The sequence below is a fragment of the Gekko japonicus genome, unplaced genomic scaffold (genome assembly GCF_001447785.1).
Source record: "Gekko japonicus isolate JY-2015 unplaced genomic scaffold, Gekko_japonicus_V1.1 scaffold3549, whole genome shotgun sequence".
Taxonomy (NCBI): Eukaryota; Metazoa; Chordata; class Lepidosauria; order Squamata; family Gekkonidae; genus Gekko; species Gekko japonicus.
Window position 1 is genome coordinate 3679 of NW_015159815.1, and position 15312 is coordinate 18990.

The 15312-nt window shown below is 49.6% G+C and overlaps 1 protein-coding gene across 1 annotated transcript in view; it reads left to right on the plus strand.

The window, feature by feature from the left end:
• The window catches only part of UNC13A (unc-13 homolog A (C. elegans)), a gene marked incomplete at both ends in the record, with an annotated part of 142203 nt that overhangs the window by 2314 nt on the left and 124577 nt on the right, over nucleotides 1-15312 (plus strand). Inside the window, 5 exons of the mRNA XM_015407752.1 lie at nucleotides 3581-3698; nucleotides 7437-7560; nucleotides 8421-8494; nucleotides 11199-11253; nucleotides 12888-12923. Coding sequence (XP_015263238.1) covers nucleotides 3581-3698; nucleotides 7437-7560; nucleotides 8421-8494; nucleotides 11199-11253; nucleotides 12888-12923 — 407 coding nt within the window. The remainder of the gene's footprint in view (nucleotides 1-3580; nucleotides 3699-7436; nucleotides 7561-8420; nucleotides 8495-11198; nucleotides 11254-12887; nucleotides 12924-15312) is intronic.

Genomic DNA, 15312 nt, shown 5'->3' on the forward strand with positions numbered 1-15312 from the left:
TCACAAAGAAATATCCTGAAAAGGATATGCAAATGATTGCTTGACTGGACAGTCCCATCAACTCCTTTCATTTAAATGGCCCAGATACTAATTTAAGCATTGCTGTAACCAGGGGTCATTTCGTAGAAAAAGAGGTGCAGGAGCCCGTTAGCATAACTTATTTGCATAGGCCACACCCCCTGACATCACCGGAAGTGTGTCAGAAGGCAACACCCACCGCTCAGACGCCACTGGACTGTTTTGGATTGCTAGCTATTGGGGGGGGGAACGTGCAGATCTGTCCTCGTAGAGGAGGGAGAGCTTGTACCTGAATAAAACTTGGTCTTAAAGGTTGTTACCCGAACTCCTCTAAGGATGGTTCCGGGAGCCCAAATCGACTAAATTACAGCCGCAGACGTTTGTGTGAGTTCTAGTCCCGTGTATCCAGAGGTCAGATTGGCTTCGAACGCTCGCTATTTCCCAGGAAGTCAGACAACACACTAGGTTTTATGAATAAATGTTGCCTTTACTAAAGCAGTTTCTTCAGACATACAAAAACAGATACATACAAGATTCGCACAAGCTCCTTAGTTACAATAGGAAATAGACACAATCAGCATGGAAAATAACAAAAGCATCAAATAAGGGGGATGACTTTACAGGTGTGCGGTCATACTTATCTGAGGTCCGCTGAGAAGAAATCTCCTCTTAGAAAAGAAGGGCAGCCAAAGCATCAACTGGTGGACCAGCCAAGCCACGTGCGCGTTCCCTGGTCGCGACTCCGGGGAACTTAGAGAGTCACCTGAAGCACCTTGGTGCACGCTAAGGGAAGGAGGCTCGAGAGAGAGAGAAACAAAGCCGTGTTTCTCTTTTTAAAAGCTATGTTTTGGGCATGGCCTTACCTGCCATAAATCCTCAGGGACCGTCCTCTATCCTATGGCTATAGGTCCAAAGGGGGTGACGTCCTAATAAGGGGAAGGGGGCAATATGCAGATATTCTATCCTACATCAAAGCGGGGGCCATGTGGTGAGGTGTGAACCTCCATTTCCATTGGCAACCTTTGACTTGCAGAGATGTTGCTGGCCCAGAGTCATAAATAGTATGTTGTCTTTTTGATGCCCAAACCAGATAGCGGGGGTGAGTTACCTGGTTTCCCACAGATTAGCAATGGTGGGGTTCGCTGTTGTTTTCCAAGGGTCCAAGTTAGGTGCAATGGCGCTGGGTCTCCTCTGTCCCGATGCATCATGGGATGAATTCCAGGGAAGCACATGGTCTGTAGAAGCAGCAGGCAGCACAGGTCTCGTCTATTCCTAGGCAAGCATGCGATGCAAGGCAAAGCTCCACAAACAGCAACAATCCCTGCGTCCCCAATGCACAGATATACAGACATGAAACCCATACAGGCAGCATCAACACAACACAGAAATGCAAACACAAGCACCCATGGTAACAAGGTGCCACTGAAGAAGAAGAAGAAGAGATTGGATTTATACCCCGCCCTTCACTACCCAAAGGTGTCTCAGAATGGCTTACAAACTCCTTTCCCTTCCCCTCCCCACAACAGACCTGTGAGGTAGGTGGGGCTGAGAGAGCTCTGACAGAAACTGCTCTTTTTCAAGGACAGCTGTTATCAGAACTACGGCTTGCCCTAGGTCATCCAGCCAGGTGCAAGTGGAGGAGTGGGGAATCAAACACGGTTCTCCCAGATTAGAGTCCGCGCACTTAACCACTACACCAAACTGGCTCTCAAACTGGACTGTTTTGGGCTGGGGGGGGCTCTACAACTTACCTGGCTGCTTCTTGCTCGGACTGAGGGCTGCTGGGAGCAGGGGGTGGGGCTTGTTGCATGTGTCTGCCCCCTGGGCTCTTTACTGTTGGAGCTCCGCTCCTGGGTGCTCCTGCAGGAAATGACCCCTGGCTGTAATAGCAGCTTGACCCTTTCAGCGTGCAGTGGTATGCAAAAAATATAGTCTCATAGGGCATGACTTAACCTAGTCTTCCCTTGTGCTTTGAAGGTGCTGAAAACCACAGATGACATCAACCTTTCAATAATTTGCTCTAATGAAGATGGTATATTTTTATGGCTTGTCGTTCATTTATATTCTCTACTTTGGGCTGTATCTCAAAATAGGTTCTAAGGATTCTCCGCCCATTTACTTTTCAGCAAGGCAATCTGCTCCTCTAGATTTGTGGGTGTTTTTAATAATAAAAAAATCCAATTGGCAGAAATCGATTTGCTTTTCTGGCATCTGATTTCTGCCTTGCTGTCTCGCCAAGCCAGTGTATTCTTCATGGCCTTCGGTGTTTTGCTGCCAGCGGCTCCTCATCCCAGCTCAACACAAAATTGCAGAAGCCAGTCTAAATGTGGTGGACTTTCATATCTTTAAACATCCATCTTCCCTTGTCCAGCTGGAACCAGTGGGTGAGTTTTGTGAATGAGGTCTGAGGGGAAGGAGTCCCTGCTCAGTAACACAGAACTGTGCCCAACACTGCCAGTTCTGCAGTTTTTTTCTTCCTATAGTCTTTAATTCTTCTCTCCCCTTCTGCTTCCTCTTGTCGCTGCAGACCTCCCCTCTGTCTGTATTGTGATTAGATAGAGCGCAAATATGAACCAGAATATGTCAAATAAATGTTGGAAATGTAAGAACCATGAGGGCTCATTTTACCATATGTGGTGGACTTGTGAGAAAGCTGTAGACTTTTGGACAAAAGTCCACATTGAAATGCAAAAAATACTGAAATGCTCTTTCAAAAAAGCACCGGAAATTCTGCTTTTGGGACTTAAAATGGAAGAAGTCAATACGACTAAAAAGACTTTACTCTGGTACTTAATAACAACAGCGAGAATGATCTATGCACAATGCTGGAAAACAGAGAAAGTACCAGAGATTGAAGACTGGATACAAAAAGTTCTGTTCATGGCTGAAATGGATAAAATCACAAAAAAGTTGAATAACAAAGAAGACGACGTGTTTTTTGAAGAATGGAGTGACTTTAAAATATATCTGGAAAAGAACTGGGATGTGAAACAAAATTTAATATGTTTAGATCAATATTAAGTCAAATGATGTTATCTTGAGATTGTAATGATAAGAAAATGATATAATGGATGAAGTATAGCAAGGTGGAGTTGGGGGGAAAGCATTGCGGGAAGCCACAGAGGGGAAGGGAGGAAACGGGAATGGGGTAAACAATGGAAAAGTGTAAATGATTGAATTTCAAATGTCGAATTCCTATGAAAATAAAAAACTTGTTTACCAAAAAAAAAAGAAATGTGGTGATGGTCGGGGCTGGGGTGGGGTGAGATGGCAGGAAAGGTGGGCAAATAAAGGCTCATTCTGCCCTTAATAACCTGCACACGTGGCGCAGGGCTCTTTTTGTAGCAGGGACTCCTTTGCATATTAGGTGACACACCCCTAATGTACCCAATCCTCCAAAGTTTACAGTAGCCCCTGTAAGAAGAGCTCTGTAAGCTCTTGGAGGATTGGCTACATTAGAGGTGTGTCGCCTAATATGCAAAGGAGTTCCTGCTTAAAAAAGAGCCCTGCGTTGTAGGCATGGTATATCCAGTATGGGCTAATACATATGCCTCTCTTCTAGTGAAATCAATCGCCTGGACCTCGGGTTGACAGTGGAGGTGTGGAATAAAGGTCTCATTTGGGACACCATGGTGGGCACAGTTTGGATCCCTCTACGCACAATTCGGCAATCCAATGAGGTGTGTATAGACTTCCATTTGTGTCTCTCAATCCTGGGAACCCTTTTGTGTGTGCGAGAGGGGAATAACTCAGCTACGTAGGATATATTTATTTATTTATTTATTTATTTTATTTTATTTCACTTATACCCTGCCCTCCCCGCAAGCGGGCTCAGGGCGGCTCACATAGGCACAGCTGTGCAATAACATATGACAGGATCAAAGCAATCAAGCCACCAAGTGCAATAAAAATAGGACAAGTTAAAACAATTAAAACAAAAACTCGCATCTTGCAGGATACATTAGCAACGAAAATACTCACTCCCTATTGTATATCGCCATGGGATCAAAGAGGGGGGATGCCATGGGCCAAGATGTTCCAGGTGGCCAGTCGGCCCAACCCGGCGGTCCTGCTCTGCAGTTACTCGGTGGTGGTGGCAGCAGCGGCTCCTACTCAAAAGCCTGGCGGAAGAGCTCCGTCTTACAGGCCCTGAGGAACTGCAAGAGGTCCCGCAGGGTCCTGATCTCCTCCGGGAGCTCATTCCACCAGGTAGGAGCCGCCACCGAGAAGGACCTGGCCCTTGTGGCAGCAAACCCTGGCCTCTTTAGGACCCGGGGTCACTTTGCGGTGTTGTGACCCTGACCGAAGTGCTCTTTGGGGCCTGTATGGGGAAAGGTATATATCCTCATCTACATACAGAATACATCCTATGTATAGTTCTGGTTAGGTAAAGGTAAAGGTTTCCCTTGCTCGAAAGCCAGTCGAATCCTAGCGATGCGGTGCTCATCTCTGTTTCCAAGCCGAAGAGCCAGCGCTGTCCGAAGACGTTTCCGTGGTCACGTGGCCGACATGACTAGAGGCCGAGGCACACGGAACACTGTTCCCTTCCCACCGAAACGGTACCTATGTATCTACTTGTAGTTTCTTGCTTTCGAGCGGCTAGGTTGGCAGGCGCTGGGGCCGGAGACAGGAGCTCACTCCGTCACGCGGCACACCCGGGTCTCGAAGTTTCCCTAGGAGGCAGGTCCATAGCCAGGGTTGCGGTTACATGTGCCAGTTGAAGCAGAGGGGAAGCGAGGCTATTTCCTCCGGAGGAATTTGACACGCAGTTGCCAGATCACACCTCCCTTTGAAACTGCGGCCACAGCCTGTCAGTATGTAATCAGACGCAACTATGGGTGAGTCTTTGTTTCTTTTTTTTGCTGTTTGTTTTCCATGTGCTTAAACGAGGAATCGAGGAATCGCACCTCCGCACTGAGGGCTCCCTATGGAGTGTGTGATGATGCGCATACTGTGAAGGCGGAAAAAAACAACTGCACAGAGTCGGGATGGCCTGATCAGATCATCCCGACAGCTTCAGAGCATGCTTGAGTGATCAGACAGGGAAAAGCCCGTCCATGCAGGGCCGGCTCACCCACTAGGCGAAGTAGGCATTTGCCTAGAGCGCCGGGCCCTCGATGGGGCGCCAAGCTGTGCCTCCCCCCCTCCTCCCCCCCTTTGGTGGTGGTGGCGGCGGGGGGGGAGGCAGTGGTGGTGGCAGCAAAAGGGTGGCTGGCTCCAGAGGTCTCCAGGTCTCCAGGCCCCACCGGGAGGTTGGCATCTGCGCCATAAGACAGCCTCGCCTAGGGCGCAGAAGCACCTCGAGCCGGCCCTGCGTCCATGGCCTATCAGAACCCATTTACTACTGGACTTTCCCTGGTGTCTTTTAACTCCGCTTCTGCAGTGGAGCAGCACGGGTTGCTGACGGCTGCGGGACGCTTCCCAGATGTTGCTGTCTGATCACTCCCTTTAAATATGCCCGGCATTCGCGCCTATGTCAGGTCTAATGGTGCGTATGATTGCAACCCAGGATTTTGTGGCTTGTGGGGCAATTTCCCCCCCCTCGTGGGGCTGAAGTTCTCAGTGCAGAAAGAAAAGCCATTTAACTAATAGAAAGTTGTGACCAGAACATATCTCTGTAAATTGCAAGCTGTCAGCCACTTTGGAAGACAGTCCTCAGATGCTGCAAGTGAATCACTTCTGCCAGCCTAAGCAACCATTATCAGAACAAGCCAGCAGGTGGGGGTGATGACTTCTATAGTCAAGAAAGCTAACACTGAGGCAGAAGAAGTCTTTTAAAGGAGACCCGTTTCTTGATACAGATTTAGAAGGGATCCTAGAGGTCACCTACTCCAACCCCCTTGCTCAGTGCAGGAATTAATCAACTACAGCACACACTCTGCTTAAAGGAGTGCACGCCTTTTAAAAAATGTTTAAAATGATTGAGGGGGAAGCATATACAGGATAAATTATTGTGGGGCTGTGCCTTTAAGAAAGGGGGCGAAGCCCCCAAAAGCCTCACTGTAGCTATGGGCCTGCTAAGAGGAAAGGGTAAAGTATTGGTGTGAGGTAGGGATGCCGTACTCTCACTGGGGATGAGTGAGCCCAAATGCCCACTGGCAGCGGGCGTTTTTTAAAGCTGTCAGGGCTGCTGTCACGTCACTTCCAGGAAAACCCTGAATGTGACATCATGCTTCTCTAGGAAGCACCAGAAACTCTATGGTGAAACCACAGAGTTTGCAGCGTTTCCTAGTCAGGATTGATGCCGTTTCTGGAGAAAACCCAGACGTGGCATCAGCCCTTTCTAGGAATCACCAAGAGAGTTGTGATTCCTAGAGAGACATTATGTCACTTCTGGGTTTCCCCAAATGTGATCGATGGCCACCCCCCTCTGACCCTACCTCCCGGTCTCCCCCTGGTTCCCAGGCCATACCTGGCAACCTTAGGGAGTATGGTGTTTTTTTTAAAATAAGGGATTATTATAATAAATGTTTTAAATGTTCTATGGGCCAGCTCTCACCACGTTTTCCGATCTTGTACTATTTCTTTAGTCGTTCCATGCTCAGGCTGGTGTTGACATTTATGGTGTCTAGACACCATGTTCTTTGGCAGCCCGGTTTCCTTTTTCTGCTAACCAGCCCAATCCCAATTGCTTTTTCTAGCGAGTTCTTCTGCATGACACGGCCAAAATAAGTCAGTCACCGTTTTATGATTTTTCCTTCCGACGACACATCCAGTTTTATGTGCTCCAATACTTGCTTGTTTGTCGCCTGTGCTGTCCAAGGAATGCGCAGGAACAACTAGAATAAAGTAACGCAATACATAAATCTTGTTGGCCATTGTTGTAAGTAGGAACGGGCTTTTTTTGTAGTAAAAGCCCAGCAGGAACTCATTAGCATAATAGGCCACACCCAACAGCAGAATCTCATTAGCAGATTAGTCCACACCCCCATGCCTTCCCTTGGGGAGCCCGGGCAAGCCTCCCCCTTGAAGGGAAGGGGAGGCAGTTTAAACTGCCTTCCCTTGACTTGCCCGGGCACCCCACAGCTGTGGGGTATGCGGGCAAGCCGGCCTTGGGCAGGCCAGGGAAGGCACGGGGAGACATTTAAATGCCTCACCGATCCTTCCAGGCCCCCCCCCCCCACCCCGCCTGCCCGCCTCGGAGTTGCCGGGGGGGGGTGTAGCTCTCCATGTCTTTCCTCTATAGTCATGCACGCAGAGGTTTTGTCTGTAGTGGGTGTGGACAATTCTGAAGCCAGCCAGAACTCCGTTCCTGTGCGTTCCTGCCCCAAAATAGCCCTGAGTAGGATACTGGACTAGGTGGACCCTTGGTCTGATCCAGCTGAGATTTCCTGCAGTGCAGAATCTCTAGTTTCACCGTTCTCAAGCTGGTGCAAAAACTCTTCTCTCTTTTCCTGCCTCCCCCGCCCCTTTTGCAGGAAGGCCCGGGGGAGTGGGTCACCCTCGACTCTCACGTCATCATGACCGACAACGAGATCTCTGGGACCAAGGACCCCACCTTCCATCGCATCCTCTTGGATACCCGCTTCGAACTGCCACTGGGTACAGTCCCCGCTAACGTTTCCCTTGTACAGAGTCTTGTCAAAGCGTTTCTGAGCCCCCCCCCCCTTGTAATCCTGACAACAGCCCTCTTTGGTAGGCCAGCGTTCTTACTGCAGATGGGAAGGGCTGAAGGTGAGAAAGAATGACTTGCCCGAGGCCACTGGCCCTCAGGTCCAAGCGACCCCAATCTCATCAGCTCTCGGAAGCTAAGCAGGGTCGACCCTGGTTAGTATTTGGATGGGAGACCGCCAAGGAAGTCCAGGGTTGCTACGCAGAGGCAGGCAAGGGCAAACCACCTCTGAACGTCTCTTGCCTTGGAAACCCTACAGGGTCAACATCATAGGTCATCTGTGACAATGACATTTTCCATCACCACCGAGGCCATCTGACCAGCCTGTGTCAGAGGTGAGAATTAAACCAGAGACCTCTCATGTCTCTCTCTCACACACACACACATACTTACACACCGTGCTCTGTGCCGCTGTGCAATGCTGGCTTTTGCTATACCAAAAAAGAAAAAGGAAGAAATACGGACACGGAAAGACTATCATACAAGATTGTACTTTGCCTGGCGCGGAATTTGGCACAGGCTTTTCCCTTTATGTTTAGTTAAGAAACAAATCCCAAACTGCTCCCATGAACATAAAATTCAAAGGAGGCTGTCTGTCACATCTCTGCATGCTTCCCTGTTCTGTCTGTGCCTCCACTTAGGGGGGATGGGAGGCCTGACATATCTCTGTATTAAGAGTGATTATCCTTCAACCAATATACAGTAGCCTATAATGCTGCAGAACAGGTCGCCTTTTGGTGCTGCTGATTGTATGAACTAGTTCCATCTCTCTCTCTCTCTTCCCATGCAGATATCCCCGAGGAAGAAGCCCGCTATTGGGCCAAAAAACTGGAGCAGCTCAATGCCATGCGAGACCAGGATGATGTGAGTGAATGACGCCTAATCCAGCCTCTCTCCTGGGTTTAAAATGGGATATTTTGTAGGTAGAGAGAAAGGGCTTTTCCACATCCTCATTTTCCTCACTTGTAAGTTGCTGCTTCTTCGGGGGAAGGGGGAGTGTGTTCTGTTCTGCACATGTTTTGTTCCCAGTAGGGTAGTAGTCGATTCGATATTGCACTGCCTTAGGTCTAGCATTATCTCCCTGCAGATTTAAGCTGCAGGTTTTAATGCCTGACATAAACTGGTGTAATATCAAATTGACAACAGGAACAAGAGGAAAAAAAGAGAATGCAAAAAAGCAGAGAGAGAGAGAGAGACATGCAAAGAAGCAAAAGGAAGAGAGAGTCTTTAAGACCAGGAAGAGTTTGTAAATCAAGCAGAGTAGATTCTCCTTTTTCAACCCATATATATGATGTGATCAAACCCTCTCCCCACTGCCCCTGCACAAACACAGAGCTGTTATAAGCTGTAGAAAAGGAAAGGGGAAATCAAGGAAACAGGACAACCTGTCTATTTTAAGGGTTAATAAATAATATACTGATAATTTAAAAGTCTCCTAGGGAAGTCTGCAAAGCTTACCAGTCTTTCCAAATGTAACTTCTAGCAACTTCTGGAGAGATGAGATGATAATAAGCATTTTTTGAGAGCTAGTAATTTCTGCAGACTTTCTTATGAGACTATTTCGGATTGTGGATTGTACCTACAGACTAAGCAGTTCCAAGAAGGATATCTGTCAGTCCGCCACCCGCGGATTGTGAATGTTACCCAGCAGAGAAATATAGACACCCACCGCCAGGGCCGGCTCGCTCACTAGGTGAACTAGGCGTTCGCCTAGAGTGGGCTGGCCCTTAGGGGCGCCAAACTGCACCCGGCCCCCCCGCCAAAAGCCCCCCTACCCAGCGTGGCCCATTCCTGTGACCTGCCAGCCTGTGGGAGGCTCCGTCGGCAGGAGCCGGGAAAGGTGCTGGGCGAGGCAGCACCTGGGCAAAGTGGGTCAGTCGGTGCGGAAATCCTCTGGCCGGTGGCAGCAAGCAGCACCCAAGGGAGGAGGGGAGGGGGCAGCGCACGGGGGGCGGCAGAAGGGATCCTTGCCTAGGGTGCAAAATAAGCTGGGGCTGGCCCTGCCGACCGCCAATCATTTTCAGTTCATTCCAGCTCTAAAGATTCCGCCTGTTCATAACGAAAAACCAAAAATGGACTGTGCAAGTGAGGCTTTAGTCTATGTCCTGCAGAATGCTGGAGATTCATGATTCTCATTCCAAATGTTTGTGCCAGTCGTATTGCTAGAGACAGAGTGGCAGTGGAATACCAGAGGGCCTGAAGGGAGGGATTGTCAAGGGACCGTGGCAGAATAGAGATCCTGGATCTCAGTCTTTAAGAGACAAATGGCAGCCGCATGCCCACACATTTCTGATCAGATCTTTCAAGTAATTGAAGGGTGGAGCAGAGTTGCCAAGAAGGTCAGACCAGAACCAACGGATTGACATTAAATCAAAAGGGGTTTTGGCTAAACAGTAGGAAGGACTTCGCGGTTCTTCAGTAGAACGGGCTTACTCAGGAGATGGTGGGCTCTCCTTCTTTGGAGGTTTTAAAATCAGAGGCTAAATGGCCATCTGACAGCAACGCTGATTCTGTGAACGTAGGCAGATTGTGAGACGGGAGGGCAGGAAGGGTTGCCTCAGTGCTTAGTTCTCATGGCCCTTTCTTACACGCCCAGGGTAATGCCAATCACCACTTTGGGGTCAGGAAGGAATTTTCCTCCAGACCAGACTGGCCTAGGGATCCTGGAGGTTTTTTTGCCTTCCTCTGGGCATAGAGCAGGGGCGTCATTGGGGGACTGGGGATGGGAGGTAGTTGTGAATTTCCCGCATTGTGCAGGAGGGTTGGACTAGATGACCCTTGAGGTCCCTTTTGGCTATAGGTTTCTACGATCCACATGGAAAGGAGGAGGAGGAGGGATTTAACCCTTCAACCTTCTGTTGTTTTCGCTAATCCAAACAGGGCTTCCTGTGCAGTTATTAGCACTTAACAGGGGGAAGGAAAGGTACCCTCTAAAAACCGATGGATTTTCTCTCCCCCCCCCTCCATTCTGACATGCTAATAGCAGCTTGGCTGGTGAAGTGGCCAAGGGCAACTCTTTGTCATCTTCCACATGATGGCTCTTCACATACCTGAAGAATTGCATTCACATCATTAGGGATTAGTCTCTGGAGGAAAGAAATTACAATCTAAGCAACACAGCTCTTTGATCCTCACAGTGTATGTGTGGGGGGGAATACCTGTCAGGGCTCTTTTTGTAGCAGGAGCTCCTTTGCATATTAGGCGACACGTCCCCTAAGGTAGCCAATCCTCCAAGAGCTTACAGTAGCCCCTGTAAGAAGAGCTCTGTAAGCTCTTGGAGGATTGGCTACATTAGGGGTGTGTGCAGGGCTCTTTTTGTAGCAGGAGCTCCTTTGCATATTGGGTGACACGCCCCCTAAAGTAGCCAATCCTCCAAGAGCTTACAGTAGCCCCCGTAAGAAGAGCCCTGTAAGCTCTTGGAGGATTGGCTACCTTAGGGGGCGTGTCGCCTAATATGCAAAGGAGCTCCTGCTACAAAAAGAGCCCTGCAAGGCTGTTGTTCTGTTTTCAAACGCCATGCTGACCCTTTTGCTTTTCATTTCCTCTCCCTCTGCCCCCTCCCCGACAGTATTCGTTCCGGGAAGAGCAAGAGAAACCCCTTCCAGTGCCGGGCTCACAGTGCTGTAAGTGAATTTCATACCTGTGGGGTGCTCCCCCCCACCCAGCACAGGCTTATTATATACCTCCCCCCCACCACCACTGTATTTGGGTGTCGGTATCGCTCAGCTCTTGAGGAGATTGGCCAGAGTGGGTGGCCAGAGAAAGAGTCATTGCTTCCACCGTTTCTTCGCAACCCTTCCCTCTGTGTTTTCCTACCTCTTCCCTTTGTCCCCCCTCCCACCATGTTCCCCCACCTTCCGTTGACTGTTGAACAGTACTGGGTGGGGGACACAGTCCCCCTGGGCTGAAAAGCGTCCATATGTACTAGGAAGGTGAAGTGGAACCCCCGGGGGGTGTTAAGGAAGGAGGGCTCAGTGGAGTGACCCAACTGTGGCCATGCCACAAGGTAACGCACGAAGCTGCCTTATACTGAGTCAGACCCTTCGTCCATAAAGGTCAGTATTGCCTACTCAGACTGGCAGTGGCTCACCAGGGTCTCAGGCAGAGAAAGGCCTTTCACATCACCTACTGCCTGGTCCTGTCAACGGGAGATGCCGGGGATTGAACCTGGGACCTTCTGCACGCCAAGCAGATGCTCTGCCACTGAGCCACAGCCTCCTCTGTAGCTCTGTAGGGTCTCAGGCGGAGGTCTTTCACATCACGTACTGCCTGGTCCCGTCAACTGGAGATGCCGGGGATTGAACCTGAGACCTTCTGCACGCCAAGCAGATGCTCTGCCACTGAGCCACAGCCCCCTCTATAGCTCTCCAGGGTCTCAGGTGGAGATTGGCTACATTAGAGGTGTGTCGTGAGTCCAGGGCTCTTTTTGTAGCAGGAACTCCTTTGCATATTAGGCGACACACCCCTAATGTAGCCAATCCTCCAAGAGCTTGCAGTAGCCCCTGTAAGAAGAGCTCTGTAAGTTCTTGGAGGATGGGCTACGTTAGGGGTGTGTGGGCTCTTTTTGTAGCAGGGACTCCTTTGCATATTAGGCCACAAACCCCTGATGTAGCCAATCCTCCAAGAGCTTACATTAGACCCTGTAAGAAGAGCTCTGTCAGCTCTTGGAGGATTGGCTACATTAGGGATGTGTCCGGCAGTAAAGAGCCCAGGGCGCGGGCACATGCACACAAGCCCCGCCCCCTGCTCCCAGCAGCCCCCCACCCCGGTCCAAAACGGTCCAGTGGCACCTTTAAGACCAGGTTTTATTCAGGTACAAGCTCTCCCTCCTCTGCGAGGCTAGATCTGCACGTCCCCCCCCCAATAGCTAGCCATCCAAAACAGTCCAGTGGAGCCTGAGCGGTGGGGTGTTGCCTTCTGACACACGTCCGGTGATGACAGGGGGTGTGGCATATGCAAATAGGTTATGCTGATGAGTTATGCGAATGAGCTCCTGCACCTCTTTTTCTACGGAATGACCCCTGGATCAATGGAACCTCTGTGTTCAAAGGCCGCCTGCCTCTGCTGATCAGTGGTTGGAGGACAGACATTGGACGGAAAGGTTCTTTGCCTTCGAGCCTGACTTCAGTGCCCGATGCACATCTGACTGCAGAGTCCTCCCCCGGCATCTCTTCTTCCCTTCTGGAACTGAAAGTATTGGCTGTGTTAAGAGTGGGCCTGTCTCTCAAAGGGACATGTCTTTTGGCTTTCTTTATAGGCAACTGGAATTATTTTGGCTGGGGAGATCAACAAAGTAAGTATCCGAAACCTCCCGACCCCCTCCCCAGAGACTTTTCGCTATCTCTCTGACTGAGGACAAGTCCGATTCTAGCAAGTTCACCTTTTTCAGAAGGCATAGTCACGACACTGGCGGCTCAGGGGAACAGTGGGAAAGGGTTAGGGCATGATCCAGAGAGGGGCGTTTCTCGTGGCCCTTCCTGCACTCTCCTTTTAATCCGTGTCCACCACAGGGTCCTCCAAGGAATTCTGCACTAAAATCAAATTCAACCTTCTTTTTAATCCAGATTCCCCCCCCAATTCTGCATTAATATAGAGTTCAGCCTTCTTTTTATTCTGGGTTTCCCCCCCCCCATTCTGCACTACATTCCCTCGCTTCAGTGGTCAGCCCGGTTTCAGCCTGCTGTTGCCCCGGGGTTATTTGGATGCTGTTTTGCCCTGGACTTAAATTCCCTCGACTCGGACACTGAGAAAACCCGGAGTGGCAGGCAAATGCGGAAATGACCCTTGTTGATAGCTGGTGGCTCCGCGACCACTCTGTGCACTCATGTGCTGTGGGCAGAACCAGGGGTCATTTCCTGCAGGAGCGCACAGGAGCGGAGCTCCGATAGTAACGAGCCCAGGGGGCGGGCACATGCAACAAGCCCCACCCCCTGCTCCCAGCAGCCCTCAATCAGAACAAGAAGCAGCCAGGGAAGCTGCAGAGGCCCCCCCTCCCCCGGTCCAAAACAGTCCAGTGGCACCTTTAAGACCAAGTTTTATTCAGGTACAAGCTCTCCCTCCTCTGCGAGGACAGATCTGCACGTCCCCCCCCCCAATAGGTAGCCATCCAAAACAGTCCAGTGGAGCCTGAGCGGTGGGTGTTGCCTTCTGACACACTTCCTGTGATGTCAGGGGGTGTGGCATATGCAAACAAGTTATGCTATTGAGTTATGCTATTGAGCTCCTGAACCTCTTTTTCTACGAAACGACCCCTGGGCAGAACCAACAGGGGAGCTTCTCAGAGCTCTTTCACTAGGGATGGTTTCAGATTTCACGCTGTTGCTATTTCGACCCACTCTTGCTTCTCCTTTGTGCAAATCACACCCCTGATTCTTTCTTTGCATGCCATTGCATCCTCGCTTCAAAATCTTCCCCGGGGCAAGAATGAATGCCCCTTTCAATGTTATTTTGTGTGTCCAAAAATGAGCTGAAACATGATACTGATAAATGACACAGAAATACCCTAGACATTGACACTCCCAATTGTACAGCGTGCATACTTGATGCCGACCCGCTTGTAACAGGCAGCGAAAAACGGAGAACCCGGAGCAAAACTAAAAATAAAATAAATGGGGAACATTCGTTCAGCCTTACCTTTCACATGTTCCCTGGCAAGGGGCCCCTAGAATGAGACCCTGGGCCGTCCCAATAATAATGACACGGGTAGAAATTTCGTATGACTCCGAAAAGCAAGTCGCATATTCGGCGGCTGGCTCTCACATTTCGGGTAATCAAATGAAGGGTATTCCTCAAGGAGTGCTAAGGAAAGGGGCCATTTTTTTCAAAACTGCCAACAGTGCTCAGTTTAAAAAATGAATTAATCTGGCTCCAACCTAATTTGTGCAATTGTAATATTTTGTTCAAAGTATGGATGGGCAAAATATTCTTTAAGCTGCTATCTAGGGTTGCCAGGCTGAGGCAACCGGTATGGGGGGGGGAAACATGGGGGGGACTGTCACCCTCATGATGATGTCACTTCTAGGGAATACCTGGAAACAATGCAGTAGCTCTAGGAATCACTGAAAACTCTATGGTAAAACCACAGAGTTTCCGGTGATTCCTAGAGTCACTGTCGTCACTGCCAGGTATTCCCCAGAAGTGATACCATCGTGCCGGCGATGCCAGTATGTGTTTATTAATTAAAACTTTTTATGTATTTGAATTTTTAATCCCCACCACCACTGCTGCTGCTTGAAATGGGAACTTGGGGGGGAGGAAATCCCCTGCCCTAGCCAGAGGCTCAGTTGCCCTAGTGCCATCCTAGGTACACCTTCTTGGGAGTAAGTTCCATTGAACTCAGTGGGGCTTCCTTCTGAGTACACACAGATAGGATTTTCTAGAAAAAATAAAAAATGTGGGGTGTCAGGGGGAGAAGGGGAGAAAATGTTAGTTCTATGCAAGTTTTTGGTTTGGCCTTGAACTCAGAGCAGGTTGGCTTGGTGCCCACACACAGCAAAATGAGGTGGCAATATTCTGAGGAGACAGAATGTGTCATACTGCTTCAGACAGCGGGGGACAGGTGTACAGGTATTTCCCACCCAAGCCAGTCCAGGAATGGGAGGGAACCCTGTACTTTTACAGTACATTAAACAACAACCCGAGAGGTAGTCTATACCCTCTCTGGTTTTCAGAACCATATGCCA